Source organism: Aquarana catesbeiana, linkage group LG09 (assembly GCF_042186555.1).
Source record: "Aquarana catesbeiana isolate 2022-GZ linkage group LG09, ASM4218655v1, whole genome shotgun sequence".
Classification (NCBI taxonomy): Eukaryota; Metazoa; Chordata; class Amphibia; order Anura; family Ranidae; genus Aquarana; species Aquarana catesbeiana.
The window spans coordinates 246,347,250-246,364,367 of NC_133332.1; the positions used below are offsets into that span (position 1 = coordinate 246,347,250).

At 45.4% G+C, this 17,118-nt stretch overlaps 1 protein-coding gene across 1 annotated transcript in view; it reads left to right on the forward strand.

The window, feature by feature from the left end:
• Positions 1-17,118, forward strand: part of PTPA (protein phosphatase 2 phosphatase activator) — a 181,957-nt gene that overhangs the window by 141,541 nt on the left and 23,298 nt on the right. The window contains exon 9 of the mRNA XM_073600133.1: positions 9,299-9,406. Coding sequence (XP_073456234.1) covers positions 9,299-9,406 — 108 coding nt within the window. The remainder of the gene's footprint in view (positions 1-9,298; positions 9,407-17,118) is intronic.

Below are 17,118 nucleotides of genomic sequence, written 5' to 3' on the forward strand. Positions count from 1 at the left end.
GTGTGAATGGATGGATCTGCAGTGGCAGCTATTGTTTTCTGACAGCTGGCACTGGTGGCTGTCAGAGTACCCGAACAGAGACTATCTGATTGGATGCAGTCTCTGTTCCACCAACAATTTTTCACTTGGCTTCTTTGATTTTTTTTTTTTTTTTTAATTGGAAGAATGTAGGGCAGGACAATGCCAATAGGGCTACCCACTGAACGTATTTTGGCCAACACATCAGGTACTGGCTGATATTCACTCAGTAAATGGCCAGCTTAAAGTGGTTCTAAGCGCAAAAGTATTTTTTTACCCTAATGCATTCTCTGCATTAAGGTAAAAAACATTACAATACCAGCCCCCTCTTAACCACTTACCCAAATCCTCTCTCTTCCTATATTCATAGGAGGCTCTGAGAGCAGCAGGAGCCAATGGCATCTCTTGCCATTAGCCAAATCCTGTAAGCAGAGGGCCTGGGCAAGCCACGCTGTGTGTGTCTATGGATGCACACAGCCCAGTTTGGGAGCGCGCCTGCACGAGACCCCCCCCAAAGCAGTTGGCTTGCTATGGGGGCACTCGTAGAAAAGGAGGAGGGGACAGAGTCGACGAGGGACTCCAGAGGAGGAGGTAAGAGACCACTCTGTGCAATACCAGAGCAGGTAAACATAACATGTTTGTTTTTTTAATTAAAAAAAAACAGGCTTGCAACCACATTAGGATTACCTATAGTAAATCTTTCCTAAAAATAATTGGAGGCTGGCATTGCAGACTCTGGGTCACAGGATAACAAAAGTAAATGTACTCCATTAACCACCAAGATAAATAAAGCCAAAAAAGCTTTGGCCATGCTTCTCTTTTAATAATTCCTTTATGCCCCTGAGCCAATGGACGTTTTTGCTCACAAAACCCTTTGGTTTCTAGGATGTATACAGCCTTATATTATTGAGCTGTTAACGTTATTGTAAACCATACATTTTTATTTAAAAAAATTACAAACTTGTTATACTTACCTGCTCTTTGCAATGTTTTTGCACAGAGTAGCCCTGATTCTCCTTTTCTCGTGTCCCCCACAGGCGCTCCTTGCTCCCCCCCGTGCTGAGTGCCCACTATAGCAAGCCATTTGCTATGGGGGCCTTCATGCTGGTTCACTTTTGAGCTGGCTCTGTGTGTCCATTGACACACACAACACGCCTTGGCCCCGTCCCCCGCTCCCTCCTCACTGACTGTGTCTCTGCGCCTATCAGTAAGCTGACAGCCAATCATAAGAGGCACTCCCCGCCCCACAGCTTCATGTATGCAAGGGGCATGTATACATGCAACTGCATGGCTGGTAGTGCTTCCGCCGCCTATGATTTGCTGTCGGCAGTATAGCTTAGGCGGGTATGGACACACGTCGAAACATGCCTTAGTTCATCACTGGTCACCATCAGTGCAGTGCATGGAAAACCATAGTTTCTATGAAGTAGGGCTTTAGAAGCAACACGCTAGTACAACCAGACAGGTTATGGTTTGGTGGCTTTCTTTCTGACTATACTTGGTATAGCTTATCATTGCTTCTTTACATGCAAATAGTGCATAGTGAGTTTCTAAAAAAAGTCGTAAAAAAAAAATTCCCACCAAAATAAATATCTTATAAATGCAGGTGCAGCCACCGGTGTCTTGTTTGGGGCCTAAAAATCTGGTGTACTTTTCTGAAGAAATTTAAGGTGTCGATTTCTCTTAGGGCTGGTACATCATTTTTTTTTGCAGGTTTATTTAAGGTACAGTGTTGCTGACCGCTGCTCATGTCCAGGAAACCTTGTCAGTATTGAACCCCCACAACCAGATTCCAGCAGTCACTTTTCTACTTCATAAAATGAAGGAAAAAAATTCACTGGCTGAAAAAAAAGATACATAGCCAGTTTTGTAGTGTTTGTGCCTATTGATCTCCACATAATAAAGCAGAGTCAATGCATAAAATGTTATTCTTGTCCTCCTATTATTTTTTTTTTTCTTTTTGACGCTCCACTGTGTGGTGCATGTATGAAACAAAACAGGTACAGTAAAAATCTCTCTGAATCTCTGAAAAGATAGAGTCCTGATCCCTGGGGCATGAGATTCCTGATGAGGGCAGAGTACTCTTGGACCGCCTGGCCGCAACCAGGCAGACCCCTGCCAAGGCAAGGTTTATCCAGGTCCTACATCAGGGCTCCACTGAGGGGGAGAAAACCAGACCAAATGCCTTGTGCTTATCCCGCAGCCTTTCAGGGCAAGCCCAAGAAAATACATCCGAAGTTGGTGAATTTAAAGTGCCCGTACATATTGCTAAAGGGCAAAAATAATAAGTGCTTTAGGCTCGGTTCACACTAGGACTACTTGTCAGGCATCACATACTAGCACACTATGAAATACCTTAGAACGAGGCTCCCACAGCTCGCTTGGTCACCGCCGAGGGAGCTGACATGTTCCCTCTGCGTTTCTTCCTGGTTCTCGGGCTCTGGCGATGTGAGTGGCCGGAGCTGCAATGACGTCACTCTCATGCTTGCGCGTAGGAGTCCTTCGTTTTAGCATGAGCCACTGGACCTTCAGTGCGCATGCAACGCTGACATCAGTGGCTGCATGAAGGGTGAATATCTCCTCAACCATGCAGGTTTAGGAGATATTCATTTTACCTATAGGTAAGCCTTATAGGCTTACCTGTAGGTAGAAATTAAAAAGCAGGCAATACAACCGCTTTAAGGTCTGGAGACTGGCTAGGCCACTCCAGGACCTTATTGTTCTTCTTCTTGAGCCACTCCTTTGTTGCTTTGGCCATGTGTTTTGGGTCGTTGTCATGCTGGAATATCCATCCACAACCCATTTTCAATGCCCTGGCTGGGAAGGAGGTTCTCACCCAAGATTTGATGGTACATGGCCCCGTCCATCGTCCCTTTGATGCGGTGAAGTTGTCCTGTCCCCTTAGCAGAAAAACACCCCTAAAGCATAATGTTTCCACCTCCATGTTTGCCGGTGGGGATGGTGTTCTTGGGGTCATAGGCAGCATTCCTCCTCCTCCAAACACAGTGAGTTGAGTTGATGCCAAAGAGCTACATTTTGGTCTCATCTGACCACAACACTTTCACCCAGGTCTCCTCTGAATCATTCAGATGTTCATTAGCAAACTTCAGACAGGCCTATACATGTGCTTTCTTGAGCAGGGGGACCTTGCAGGCACTGCTGGATTTCAGTCCTTTACAGCTTTGCGTGTTACCAATTGTTTTCTTGGGGACTATGGTCCCAGCTGCCTTGAGATCATTGACAAGATTCTCCCGTGTAGTTTTGGGCTGACTCCTCACCGTTCTCATGATCATTGAATCTCCACGAGGTGAGATGTTGCATGGAGCCTCAGACCGAGGGAAATTGACCGTTACTGTGTGTTTCTTCCATTTGGGAATAATCGCACCAACTGTTGTCACCCTTTCACCAACCTGCTTGGCGATGGTCTTGTAGCCCATTCCAGCCTAGTGTAGGTCTACAATCTTGTCCCTGACATCCTTGGACAGCTCTTTGGTCTTGGCCATGGTGGAGAGATTGGAATCTGATTGCTTCTGTGCACAGGTGTTTTTTATACAGGTTACAAGATAAAATTAGGAGAACTCCCTTTAGGCTCGGTTCACACTGGGGCGACTTGGGATCCGACTTGTACGCCCTCAAGTCGCCCCAAGTCGCCCCAGAAAGATATTCACATTTAAGTGAATGGGAGCGTCTTCATAGACACTACTGAGGTCGCTCCGACTTCAGAGCGTACTCCCTGTACTACTTTGATCCGACTTTGATCCGACTTCAGCCTATTGACTATCATTGAAGTCGGATCGCCGTCTCGCATGATCCGACTTCGGCATGCGACTTGTGCTCAGATGATCTTGAGGGGGAACTCCGCGCCAAATTTTAAATAAAAATCCGGCATGGGTTCCCCCCTCCAGGGGCATACCAGGCCCTTGGGTCTGGTATGGACCTTGAGGGAAACCCCCTACGCCGAAAAAACTGCGTGGGGGGTCCCCCCCAATCCATACCAGACCCTTATCCGAGCACGCAGCCCGGCCGGACAGGAATGGGGGTGGGGACGAGCGAGTGCCCCCCCCCCCTCCTGAACCGTACCAGGCCGCATGCCCTCAACATGGGGGGGTTGGTGCCTTGGGGGAGGGGGGCGCGCTGCGGCCCCCCCACCCCAAAGCACCTTGTCCCCATGTTGATGAGGACAAGGGCCTCTTCCCGACAACCCTGGCCGTTGGTTGTCGGGGTCTGCGGGCGGAGGGCTTATCGGAATCCGGGAGCCCCCTTTAATAAGGGGGCCCCCAGATCCCGGCCCCCCACCCTATGTGAATGAGTATGGGGTACATCGTACCCCTACCCATTCACCTAGGGAAAAAGTGTCAATTTAAAAAAAAAACACTACATAGATTTTTAAAGTATTTTATTAGACAGCTCCGGGGGTCTTCTTCCGACTTCGGGGGTCTTCTCCGCGCTCTCCGCGCTCTCCGGGCTGCTCCGCTATTTTCTGCTCTTTTGCCGCTCTTTTGCTATAGCGGAGGAGCCCGGTCTGCTGCCTTCTTCTCTTCGGGGGTCTCTCCGGTTCTTCTCCGCGCTCTCCGGGTCTTCTGCCGGGCTCCTCCGCTCTCTTCTGCCGCTCTTTTGCTAAAGCGGAGGAGCCCGGTCTTCCGTCTTCTGCCCTCTTTTCTCCTGATGTTGACACGACGCTCTCTGGGGCTGGAATGCACTCTGAGCGCTCCGCTCTGACTTATATAGGTGGTGACCACGCCCCCTTATGCCGTCACAGTCCCTGGGCATGCTGGGACTGTGACGTTTTAGGGGCGTGGTCATCGCCCAATGACCACGCCCCCTTATGCAGTCATAGTCCCAGCATGCCCAGGGACTGTGACGGCATAAGGGGGCGGGGTCACCGCCTATATAAGTCAGAGCAGAGCGCACAGAGAGCATTCTAGCCGGAGAGAGCGTCGTGTCAACATCAGAAGAAAAGAGGGCAGAAGACGGAAGACCGGGCTCCTCCGCTTTAGCAAAAGAGCGGCAGAAGAGAGCGGAGGAGCCCGGCAGAAGACCCGGAGAGCGCGGAGAAGAACCGGAGAGACCCCCGAAGTCGGAAGAAGACCCCGGAGCTGTCTAATAAAATACTTTAAAAATCTATGTAGTGTTTTTTTTTTAAATTGACACTTTTCTCTAGGTGAATGGGTAGGGGTACGATGTACCCCATACTCATTCTCATAGGGTGGGGGGCCGGGATCTGGGGGCCCCCTTATTAAAGGGGGCTCCCGGATTCCGATAAGCCCCCACCCGCAGACCCCGACAACCAACGGCCAGGGTTGTCGGGAAGAGGCCCTTGTCCTCATCAACATGGGGACAAGGTGCTTTGGGGTGGGGGGGCCGCAGCGCGCCCCCCTCCCCCAAGGCACCAACCCCCCCATGTTGAGGGCATGCGGCCTGGTACGGTTAAGGAGGGGGGGGGGGGCGCTCGCTCGTCCCCACCCCCATTCCTGTCCGGCCGGGCTGCGTGCTCGGATAAGGGTCTGGTATGGATTGGAGGGGACCCCCCACGCCGTCCTTTCGGCGTAGGGGGGTTCCCCTCAAGATCCATACCGGACCCAAGGGCCTGGTATGCTCCTGGGGGGGGAACCCATGCCGGATTTTTATTTAAAATTTGGCGCGGAGTTCCCCCTAAAGATTCATACCAAACACAGTGGCGGGGATCCAAGTCGGATCCCCGTTCATTGAAAGTCGGATCCACAAGTCGTGTTGAAGTCGGGTTGAAGTCGCGTTGCAAAGTCGCGTTGAAGTCGTGTTGCCCCTGTGTGAATCGAGCCTTAAGGGAGTGCTCTGAATCTCAGCTCGTTACCTGTATAGAAGACACCTGGGAGCCAGAAACTTTGCTGATTGATAGGGGATCAAATACCTATTTCACTCATTAAAATGCAAATAAATTTTATAACTTTTTTTGAAAAGTGTTTTTCTGGCTTTTTTATTGCTATTCTGTCTCTCACTGTTAAAATAAACCTACCATAAAATGTACAAAATCAGCAGGGGATCAGATACTTTTTTTTCCCTCACTGTACAGTGCTGACATCACCCTTCAATAGGAGACACCAGTGTCTATTAAGAAGAAGGAAGGAATGTCATCTCACTTATAGTCCTTCAGTTTTTTTTTGGTTATAATTGCTTGTTGAGACTGGATAGTGCAGATCTTTTCCTCCTGGTGTGCACCTGTGGCTTGGAAACTCATTGGGTTGTGATGTTCTATTTATCAGATAAAAACTGGCTAAATACATTCTAGGTACATCAAAACAAAAGCTGTGCAAAATCACACACTTTAAGAAGCAGCAACAGTCTGAGTAGAAATACCTGTCCCCTGCCAGCATGCTGTAGACAAGAACCCCAACTCTCTCTGTGGAAGCAGTGGTCTTTCTGCTGAGGTTTGACCCACCACCTGTTGAGTCATAACTAGAGCTCCATAATTAACACAGAGCAATGAACTTTGCTAATTGCAGAGCTATAGGTCTGAGTCAGCAAGAGGGAGTGTTGGACCTCTGTAGAGTAAACACTGTTTCCACAGAGAGAGCAAGGATCCTTCCGCAAGGCTTGAAGGCAGGGGACAGGCTTTTCTACTCAGGCTTGGGCTGTTTTGTTTTTTTTTGTTATGTTCTTTTAAGAAAACTAACAATATACTTTATACACCTTTGTGTTTTGATGGAGCTGCAATGAATTAGCTGATTTAAACTGAACGTTCATTTGGGCTTTCATTTATTTGTCTCTTCAAACAAGGTTATCGGCCTTGCTCCCAAGTGTAGGAATAGGGGAGGAGCCTTGGGACGTGGGGTTGATGTCACTTTACGTTACCGGAGAACTGAAAGAGTCATCGTAGGAAATGCAGGAAGGAAACTGGCAGCTCAACCAGGAAGTGTCTGGGGAAAGCTGGGACTTTACACAGCTATAACTACAATGGCCTAGCTTCGGGCAGTGCATTGCATCTCACACTCTAACTGTATATTAAATCAGATGGTAAATATTTAAAAGCACAAAGACTATGCTACATGAACAGTTGCTTTAAAATACTGCAGATGGTCAAATATATATTGTGTTGCTCAGCAAACATCTATATCATGTAGCTGTTGCAAAGCGGAAGAATACAATACCCTTTAACAATTAAAACATTTTCATAGAATAAACTACACAAATGGGGGCACAATTATACTTATATATGCAACTCCTTGATGATATAAGCACTCCAAAAAATCAAGTTATATGTTAATTTACAAAATAAAAATATGTAAAGCTCATTTTCAGGCATATGTAAACACACAAATGAATGCAGTTATATATTTTTTACAAACACGTGAAAGATATTTTTAAAAACTGAATTTGACTGGATTTCATCCTCTTGTGATTCATTGCACAGCACCCCTTAGACTGGGAGATGGGTGCAGTACTAGAATAGTACTGACAGAAGGAGAGAGCAGCGGGCGAACTTAGTCATATGCTGGGGATTGGGGGGAAAAAAAAGGTCAGGTCACCAGGCTGGCTGTACTGGCTACACTGTACCAAATTTTGCCTTAAAGCAGAAATAAATTCAATTTTTTTGTTGCTTGCAGGTATGTTTATATGGCAGAAAAGTATGTATCTGCCATAAAAGCTCTTTCCCTACCTGCTTACATTTTTCCTAATTGTAAACTGACAACTGAGTGTTACATCATCCCCAACTGGCCAGTAGAGGAAGCTGAAGACTCTAAACCAGGGGTCTTAAACTGGTGGCCCTCCAGCTATTGCGAAACTACAAGTCCCATCATGCCTCTGCCTGTGGGAGCAATGCTTGTAATTGTCAGCCTTGCAATGCCTCATGGGACTTGTAGTTTTGTGATAGCTGGAGGGTCGCCAGTTTGAGACCCCTGCAGTCTTGACCCATAAATAGACCAGCAGAAGATGGCAGTGATCACATTTCCTTAGGAGGGCCCTATGTGAGTTAATTCTGCCATAAGTGGCAAATATGCTGTTTATGCTTGCAAATGATGGCAGAAGCCCTGAGAATTAATGGTATGTTTGGTTCCACCTATTTATTAGCCTCCTACCACCTCTGCTGTTTACAATGGCAGGACGAGAGATTAGAGCGAGCAGAAGGGTGACTTCATCAGTATGCTGCTGCTGCTCCTTTTTGTCCAATCAGCAGGTTGGCTTAGTTTAAGTAGTGTTCTTGATTAAGTTACGCTGCCATTGTTGGCTGTGCTGTCTGGCAAGGATGCTGAGAGCAAAAGACTCGCTACACAGCATTTTACATTTCTTGTGAGGTGAAACCATACCTGCGTATGTCTGTGTGCTTGCTCTCATTGGAACAACTTGTGTACCATGCTTTATCTGAAAATATAAATGCAATTAAAGCTGGCCACATACATTTAAGATGAATGAATCTCCTGCTTCTGCTATTGTATATTGACAGCCGGCCCCACTGGCTGGCAAAATACCCAAACAGCATCCAACCGATTAGATGCAGCTGATATTTTGTGGACAATTTTCTGCCCAGCTCCTTTGATTTTTCTGGAGAGAGATGTCAAGTGGGAGGATCTCATGACAGGACTACCCAGTGGTCAAATTTTGGTTGGTTTATCAGGAACTGGCCAAAATTTCTGCAATGTTTTTATGTTTCCATTTTAATAAGGCTTTCATTAACGTTCACCTGTGTAAAGGTAAACCGTTCTTTAACTTAGAATGTACCAGAGCTCAGTGTCCTGACCTGGGTTAAATCATTGTTGAAGGCCCAATGATCACATGGTCTTTACACTTGTTGTTGCTTTACTGATATCTCTTCCTATCCATGACTAACCTGGGTGTTCTTGCATGCACAATCCAGCTGTGCTAAGGACAAGCAGTCTGTTTACAGGGACCGCAGAGCTTTCCATAATCTTTGCAAGGAGGGCAGATAGACTTATCAAAGGTGGAGAAATAGTTATGGTTTTCCACTGATTGATTTTGCTCCATGCACATGAGATTGTGTTTAATCCAGCTGTGTTTAGCTGGTTTGGTCTAAAATTTCATGACTTGATACTTTTGTCCAGAACATAGCTGGCAGCCCATGTCCTTAGAGGCAATTATAGTGGTCTTCCAGGTTTATAAATATAGAAGATAAAAAGGAAAGATTGTAAAAGCAGTATTCATGTTGGGTCAGTAGCTTTATCCTCTTGGAGGATATTCATAGTTTTAATGATTGCCTTTCCTAAATGATCCTTAAACATTGCAAAATGGTGGTCTTTGGTGACTTCTTTACTTGCTGCTGGAGAAATGATTTTTATTTATGTTTCAGATGAAGACGGGACCTTTTGCAGAACACTCCAACCAACTCTGGAATATCAGCGCTGTCCCAACTTGGGCTAAAGTCAACCAGGGCCTGATCCGCATGTACAAAGCGGAGGTGAGATTCATTAAGCGGCTAAGTCTTGTACAGCTCAGGTGAAACCAAAGCCAAAAACGTTTTGTTTGCTTTGGACGGAGTAGGAAATGGCTAAAATTCCTTTAAGGTTTTTTTTTTTGTTTTTCCTTTGGGGATTTATCTTCACTTCCTGTTCTGGAGTTACAACAGGAAGTGAGAGAAAAATACCTTCTTAGACAGTTGTCACTGGAAGAGATGTCCCTATGGAGATATATATGGTATTGTATATGCATACAGTAGTTAACTTTGAAGTGCTATTTTCATTCCCACAAGTGTTTTGTTAGTTTGCCACTGAGTAGGGAGCACTGATTTTTCAGTTTTTCTGAACTTTGTGTTAGTTTAAGTCACTGTCCGACCAACCGTAGAGGTCACACAGATGGCTGCGGAGGGTTATTGTGGTTTTCAGTAACCACAAAAAGACCATGCGATGTGACATCTTTTGAAACTTACAAATTTATTTTTATAAAGCATTTCACAGTGTATTTTCATAACCGCGTTCTTCAAGTGTCAACCACAAACCATGTTGTCTTTGATATGGTGGCAGTGTTGTAACGATAGCTTTTTCTGTGTTGATTGCTATTTGGAGAAATCCTTGCTGAATTTCAACTACATCGCTGAATATAGCACTTGCCACAGTGAAAGTCACTTGTCCCCGAAACAGTGGCTTGAGAGGCAAATGTCATGTCTCACCTCGACCTCTCTAGGGATGCTCAGTAGTCGCAGTCTTTTATCTTGGTGGATAGAAAATCAAACAAAGCTTTAATAACTGATATCTTTCCATTCAAAATTCATTCAAATATTTGTTTTCAAATCCTGTGGTACCTATGAAATTAGAAAATCTTGTCTAGGCACCGAAACCTGCAGGGCACAGCAAGTAATCTTTAATGCCCCCACCCCCAGCAACACATACTTGCCTTTCCTTTGGTCCCCCGCACTCCATTCAGCCATTGAGAGTGATCGAAATACTCGTTACTTCTGATTATGGAGGCGCATGTGACTTGCTCTACTTTTCTCTCAAGCAACAGTGCTGTCACGTGTAGGGACAAGGGGGTATGTTGGATTGCCATTCACAATGAATAGCACCGCAGTGCACCAAAGCACGTAAGATACGTTACTGCAACATACGTGGTGTGAATAGGCCCTTAGACGTAGCTAAGCTGTTTGTATTACAAGATTGTTGTCTGAACAAAGTGACAAATCTTCTGATATATCAGTTATATACACATTTATCTCATTGCTTGATGTTAACCAGTAACGTCCTTTATCAATTTAAGCTGGAGATAAACACTTCTTTTTCAGCCAAGGAAGCTGCCATCTTAGCCCCTGTTTGATGTGCAGTTGCATTGGTGCTGCACATGTGATCAGTTATGACATCAGCTGTTTGATGGTTTAACAGTTTGGTTGAGAGCTCAGGTAAATGTGACAGTTGTTATTCTCGGTATTCCAGGAATGCATCTGTTTTTTTTTTTAACTGTTAAATTGATGGGTTTAGTTCTGCTTTAAATCAAGCCAACATTGCATAGCAAGCACCATAATGTTCCACATCATAACTATACTGTAACCACTTGCTCCACCCCATTACCAGATATTCCTATGCAAATACTGACTTTGTAAAAGTTGTTGTTTGCAGAGGTATTGGCACGTGTGCCTGCTTTCTACTCCACAGTGGTGGGCACAGAGCACTGCATTGTAGGATGACGGAGGGGGTACTCAGGTCAGGGCCTGGGAAAGTACTGAGCATTTTGGATCAGTATGACAGCCGGGCAACTAGTATTTACAGAAGTAGAGCTTTGCAATGTCAGCCTTTTTCTTCAGTACAGCCTTCTCCGATTGTAGCAACAACATTAATTTGATAATGCCTTAAAGTGAACTTATGTTACTGTCATGCAGGACAAAGTTCAGGTTCACAATTGGTGGCCCGCCAGCAGTACATACTCACCTTCACTTTACTTTCCCTCTGTGTTGTTCATATTCTTGGAGTGAAGAAAAATACCCAGTACTTTGTGTATGGGGAAGGGGGGACTTGACTCATTTTCCTTCCCCTATGTGACATTGAGTCACCCAGCGGGTTTGGGTAGGGAAGTGGAAAGGGAGGGCAAGGAGAAAAAGAAAGTGGGGAGAAATTGGGTGGGAGAAGGGATTGGTAAAGGGTGGGTGTAGTATGCTAGAAGAGGGCAAAGAGGCTCATTACTTCACTGGGCCCAGGATCCAAGCAGGGCTTCACCCTCATCTGAGAATACGAACATATCCCAATGGATTCCAGTCCTGGAAGAGGCTTCGTGTTTATTTTGAGCGGATCGTGTTATGTTTTCCATATTGTTCAGTTCCTCGACTTTCATAAGCCATTGTGGAAAGGAAGGAGGGTGTGAGTCCCTCCAACATAGCGCGATGCTCAATCTGTCGGCGTTAAGGAGGTGGCCTAGAATCAATTTTTTTTTTTTTTTTTTTTCTTGTATGTAGAAGATAGAAGGCAGGGTCCTAATGGAGGTTGTAATCTGTACATTTTTGTGAGATATTATGCACTTCTTTCCAGAAGTGTTCCAGTTTTGGGCAGGACCAGAAGATATGCAATGAAGTCCCCCTCTCCTCCTGGCATCTCCAACAACAGCGTCATTTTTCACTAAACAGCAGTACTGTTTAACAAGCAGCACCACTGATCCAACCATTGAATTGAATGGGGCCGCGCAGCATGCGATTGTGGTGTGATTGTGCGGAATTACAGGGTTAAATCCGGCAGAGAGGAGGCAATATAACACCTCCTCACTACCTGTCAAATGTCCTCTAAAAAGTGATTCAAACACAGATCAGTCTTCAGGGGATGCTACAAGTCTGAAAGCGCCCACACACCAGTACAGTGTTCTAAATGTGTTTGATCGATCACTACTATATGTGTGCCTCGCACCACAGAGAGCCCATTGTTCCAAACATGTAGCGGTCAATTACAACTACTAGCGATTTTAGTAGCATGATCTTGTTATAAAAAATAACCAGAGTATTCTAAAGCTAGCCATAGATTATGCAATTTTCATTCCTTCCACCATGGGTGGAAGGAAAGAAAATTGCTCGATTTCCCCATCAACACAGTCTCTCCCGTGGCGCTATTGTGTTCTGCCGGTGGGGGAGCCTTCCCTGCCGACAGAACACCATGATTAGTGTTTCCGGACATAGCCGGCGGCACTAATCGTTTAGGAAAAACCCAAGAGGCTTAAGTTACTGAGCGGGATGTCAGCTCTGTGTCACAAAACGTTCAGCTTTATCTCAGGACGGCCATACCCTTCGATCGATGTAGGTACGAGCCATCGAAAACAAGCGTTTCATCACGAACTAAAATATTCAACACCTACAGTACCAACTGAAAATATAAAATCTGCCTGAATTGATCTATTCATATATTCTAAATAACCATTTATTCAATCTGTACTATGATCAGTTGTTTGACACACATGCAGATATTCGATCAATAGGAACCAATCAATAAAGATCCACCACAGCTGATCAAAAGCTTGCTAAATCGATCTCACTAATTCACAGGTCTGTGGTTTACTATTGTTGCTAATTTTGATTTTTTTTTTTTTGCATCAATCGATTGAATAATCACATCAGTAAGCCTTTAAATTTTCTGAACGTTTAGAATGTGTTCATAACTGTTTGTAGATTACGAAGGGCTCCCATTGGTTCTGTAGCTGTAAGACGCAGTATTATGGCTTGGAAAGGGACGGTAGGAAGTCCAGATTTTGGTGCACAAGGGGTTAATGTCCACCCTAGCACAGCTGTAAAGGCACAGTTGTGTTTCACCCATGGAAGAGGCAGAGCACATGGGATGAATAGAATTAGTGAGGTGAAAAGTTCCTGGAGCCTGTGATTCAGTCCTTCCTCCATCTCCTCCCCCCCCTCTGCCGGCTTCACATCCTGTGTATGGTTCCACCCACATACCTCTCTAATCTGGGAGCCAGTCTCCTGGATGTCTGCGCTGTCTCCTTCCTGCTCTGTCCCTGTCTGCACCTCCAGCATACACAGACCAGGTGAGAAGACTGCGCCTACCTGAGCACAGCTCCACGCTGGGAGGACGTACGCTTGGCTGCTCTATATTCAATGACTTACTTTTATAAAAAAAAATACTGTACAGGATCCTTTTTTTTTTTTTTTTTAATTTTTTCTATTCATGTGCGTTTTTTTAAAGTGCACTAACATTGTAACAATCACATAAACTGCAACAGAGACCAAATGCTAACATAAAGATGCATAGTTACATTTTAAATAAAAGAACATCCCTTGAAATGTTGATAATTAAAATATTTGCTACTTTTAATGTTTTGCTCTTTTATATAACACTGACATAGCTTTTATCCTACACGGGCTGAGTGAGCGATAATCAGTTGATTTCCCAATCCACGCTAAAGGCTGCTTTGACACTAAGTAGATTTTGAAGCACTTTTGCATTTTAAAAAAAAGCGCAAGAAAAGCTGAAGAAAAATGCTTTTCTTTTTAAATTCTATGTATGTGTTCACATTGGTCCGTTGCGCTGCCATTGCGGTGTAGAAAATCTTGCTTGCTGCATTTTTGGTCAGTTAAAAAAAAAAAAAACGCAACAAAAGCGCATCTTCCCATTTAATGGAAAATACAGCAAAAAAAACGCACGATGTTAGGTGTCCTTTAAAAAACGCATGTGTGTTTTTGCAGCGGATCAATGTTTAAAGTAGCATAAAGCCAGCCATAGATGCTGTGATTTTCTTTCCTGCAACCCACTTAATTCCCCCATCAACACAGTCAGTGCTAATGAGGGAATCCCTCCCACTGAGCTATTGTGCTCTCCCAGCAGGGGAGTGGGGGGTGCCATCCCTGCCGGGAGAACAGAGTGATTACTGCTAGCAGCTATAGCTGCTGGTAATAATCGTATGAAAAATCCGGTATGTTGCCTGCCCATAGACATAGAGGGATCGAATTTCAGCCTTTCTCTGCTGAACCGATCGAGATTCAAACCATCTATGGCCGGCTTAAACAAGAATAGAGAAATCTCTTCTGCCAGCCATTGTATTTAGGAAGCCACGGCACCTGCAGATGTCTGAACATGGTGGCGCTACCAAAAAGTGACCGCATGGGATTGAATGCAGTCACTTTTCTTCTGATTATTTCCCATCTGCCTCATTCAACCTTTGTCAAGCATGTTGGTGTTTGCAGGACCACCCACAGCGCCAATTTATTTATTTATTACAGACATTTATAAAACTCACGACAATTTATGCAGCAATGTACATACTGTATATTCACATCATTTCCTGCCCTCAATGAACTTACACTATAAAGGAATACTAAAGTCTCGTGTTTTTTTTTTCTAGTTAAAAATAACAAACATGTTATACTTACCTGCTCTGTGTAGCGGTTTTACACAGAGCAGCCCAGATCCTCCTCTTCTTGGGTCCCTCTTCAGTGCTGCTGGCCCCTCCTTCCTGTTGAGTGCCCCCAGAGCAAGCATCTTGCCCTGGGGGCACCCGAGCCGCAGCACGGTGTCTATTCAAACACAGAGCTGCGGAACAGCTCCGCCCCCTCTCTCTCCTCATTGGCTCACTGACTTTGACAGCAGCGGGAGCCAAATGCGATTTGCTGCTGTCTCGGCCAATGAGGGGGCAGAGTCCTGAACAGCTGAATCTCTCGTGCAACATCGCTGGATCGAGATGGGGCTCAGGTAAGTATTCGTAGGGCTGAGTGGGGCTGCTGCACACAGAAGGCTTTTTATCTTTACCACTTCAATATCAGGCACTTACCCCCCTTCCTGCCCGAGCTGTCACTTTTTAAATGACAATTGCGCAGTCATGCTACACTGTACCTAAATAAAATGTTTATAATTTTGTTCCCACAAATAGAGCTTTCTTTTGGTGGTATTTGATCACCTCTGTGGTTTTTATTTTTTGCTAAACAAAGAAGCCTGAAAATTTTGAGAGAAAAAAAAAAGTTTTTCTTTGTTTCTGTTATAACATTTTGTAAAAAAGTAAGTTTTCTCCTTCACTGACAGGCACTAATAAGCTGCACTGACAGGCATTGATAAGGTGGCACCAATGAGGTGGCACTAAGGATGGGCACTGATGGGTGGCACGGATATGCAGCACTGATGGGCATTGATAGGTGGCACTGGTGGGCACTGATAGGCGACACTGATGGGCACTGAAAGGCTGCACTGATGGATACTTATGGGTGACACTGATAGGCGGCACTGATGGCTGGCACTGATTGCACTGATGAGCATCACTGGTGGCACTGGCAGGCATTTTTAATGGGCACTGATTGGCAGCTGCCTGGGCACTGACTGGCATATCCCTAGTGGTCTAGGATGGCATACCTGTATTTCCTGTGTGGTGGCCATCCCTTGTGGTCCTGGTGGCATCCTGGTGGTCCTGGGCGGCATCCGTGGGGCGGAGCTGCGCTGATAAACAATTAGCACAGACCCCAACCCCCTGTCAGGAGAGCCGCCGATCGGGCTCTCCTCTACTCGCGCCAGACGCGAGTGAGGAAAAGCCAATAAACGGCTCTTCCTGTTTACATCGTGATCAGCCGTGATTGGACACGGCTGATCACGTGGTTAAGAATCTCCATCAGAGGCTCTTTACCGAGATCGGTGATGCAGTGTGTCAGCCTGACATGCCGCACCACCGATCGGCGTGTGATCGTGGCTTATCCTTCTGTACGTCATATGACGCCCAGTCAGGATAACTAACTGCATTAAGTGGTTAATGCATTAGGATAAAAAAAAACTTCTGCCTTTACAACCACTTTAAAAGTGGGCATACATAGATCGTAATTCGGCCGGTTCAGCAGGGACCGGACAAATTTTGATCCATGTATGGGGCAGACTGGTTGTACAGAAGTCAATCTACTGATTCATATCTGTGCAACCAGCCTATAGCCAGCAGCACAGATCAGTGTATTCTGATGGCAGGGAAATCTCCCTACTGTTAGACTACAATAACTCAGCAGGAAGGATTCCCTCATCTACCTTGAGTGTGTGGTTTGGCGGAATGGGGCCATTTTTTTTTTTCATTCAACCCCTGGGTTGGAAAAAAAAAAAAAGACTAGTGTATGGGCTGCCTTAGGCCCCTATCTTACAGTAAAAGTAAGTGAGGGAAAGCCAGGCAAACGCCATGCAGACACGTGTTTTGGCTGGGAGTTGAACCAAAGTTCCGTAAGGCTCGGTTCACATAGGGGCGACTTGTCAGGCGACCTAGTCGCCTGACAAGTCGCCTCCCGTTCTGTGCTACGGAACCGTTCTAATAGGAGCGACGCAAGTCGCTCCGACTTAGAAAAAGGTTCCTGTACTACTTTGGGGGCGACTTGGGGCGACTTGCATAGACTTCTATACAGAAGTCGTTTTGCAAGTCGCCTCAGAAGTCGTTTGCAGGTCGCCTCGCTGAGGCGACCTGCAAGTCGTGCCGCCCCTGTGTGAACCGGCACTAAGGCAGAAGTGTTCACCACTTAAGCCACATACACACGATGAGAATATCAAACGATTGTCCAGTTTTTTTGCATGCTAGTCTCATATCAAAAAATTAAGAGGTTACTAAAGTTATGAAAATTCTCATACAACAGAATATAACTTTGGATGAAAACTGCACTGATTAAACAAAAATCGTTTGTTCTGGTATCATACGAGAAAAATGTTCGCGTTTTGTCTCTTTGGATAATTTCAAAAGCTGTGTACTATC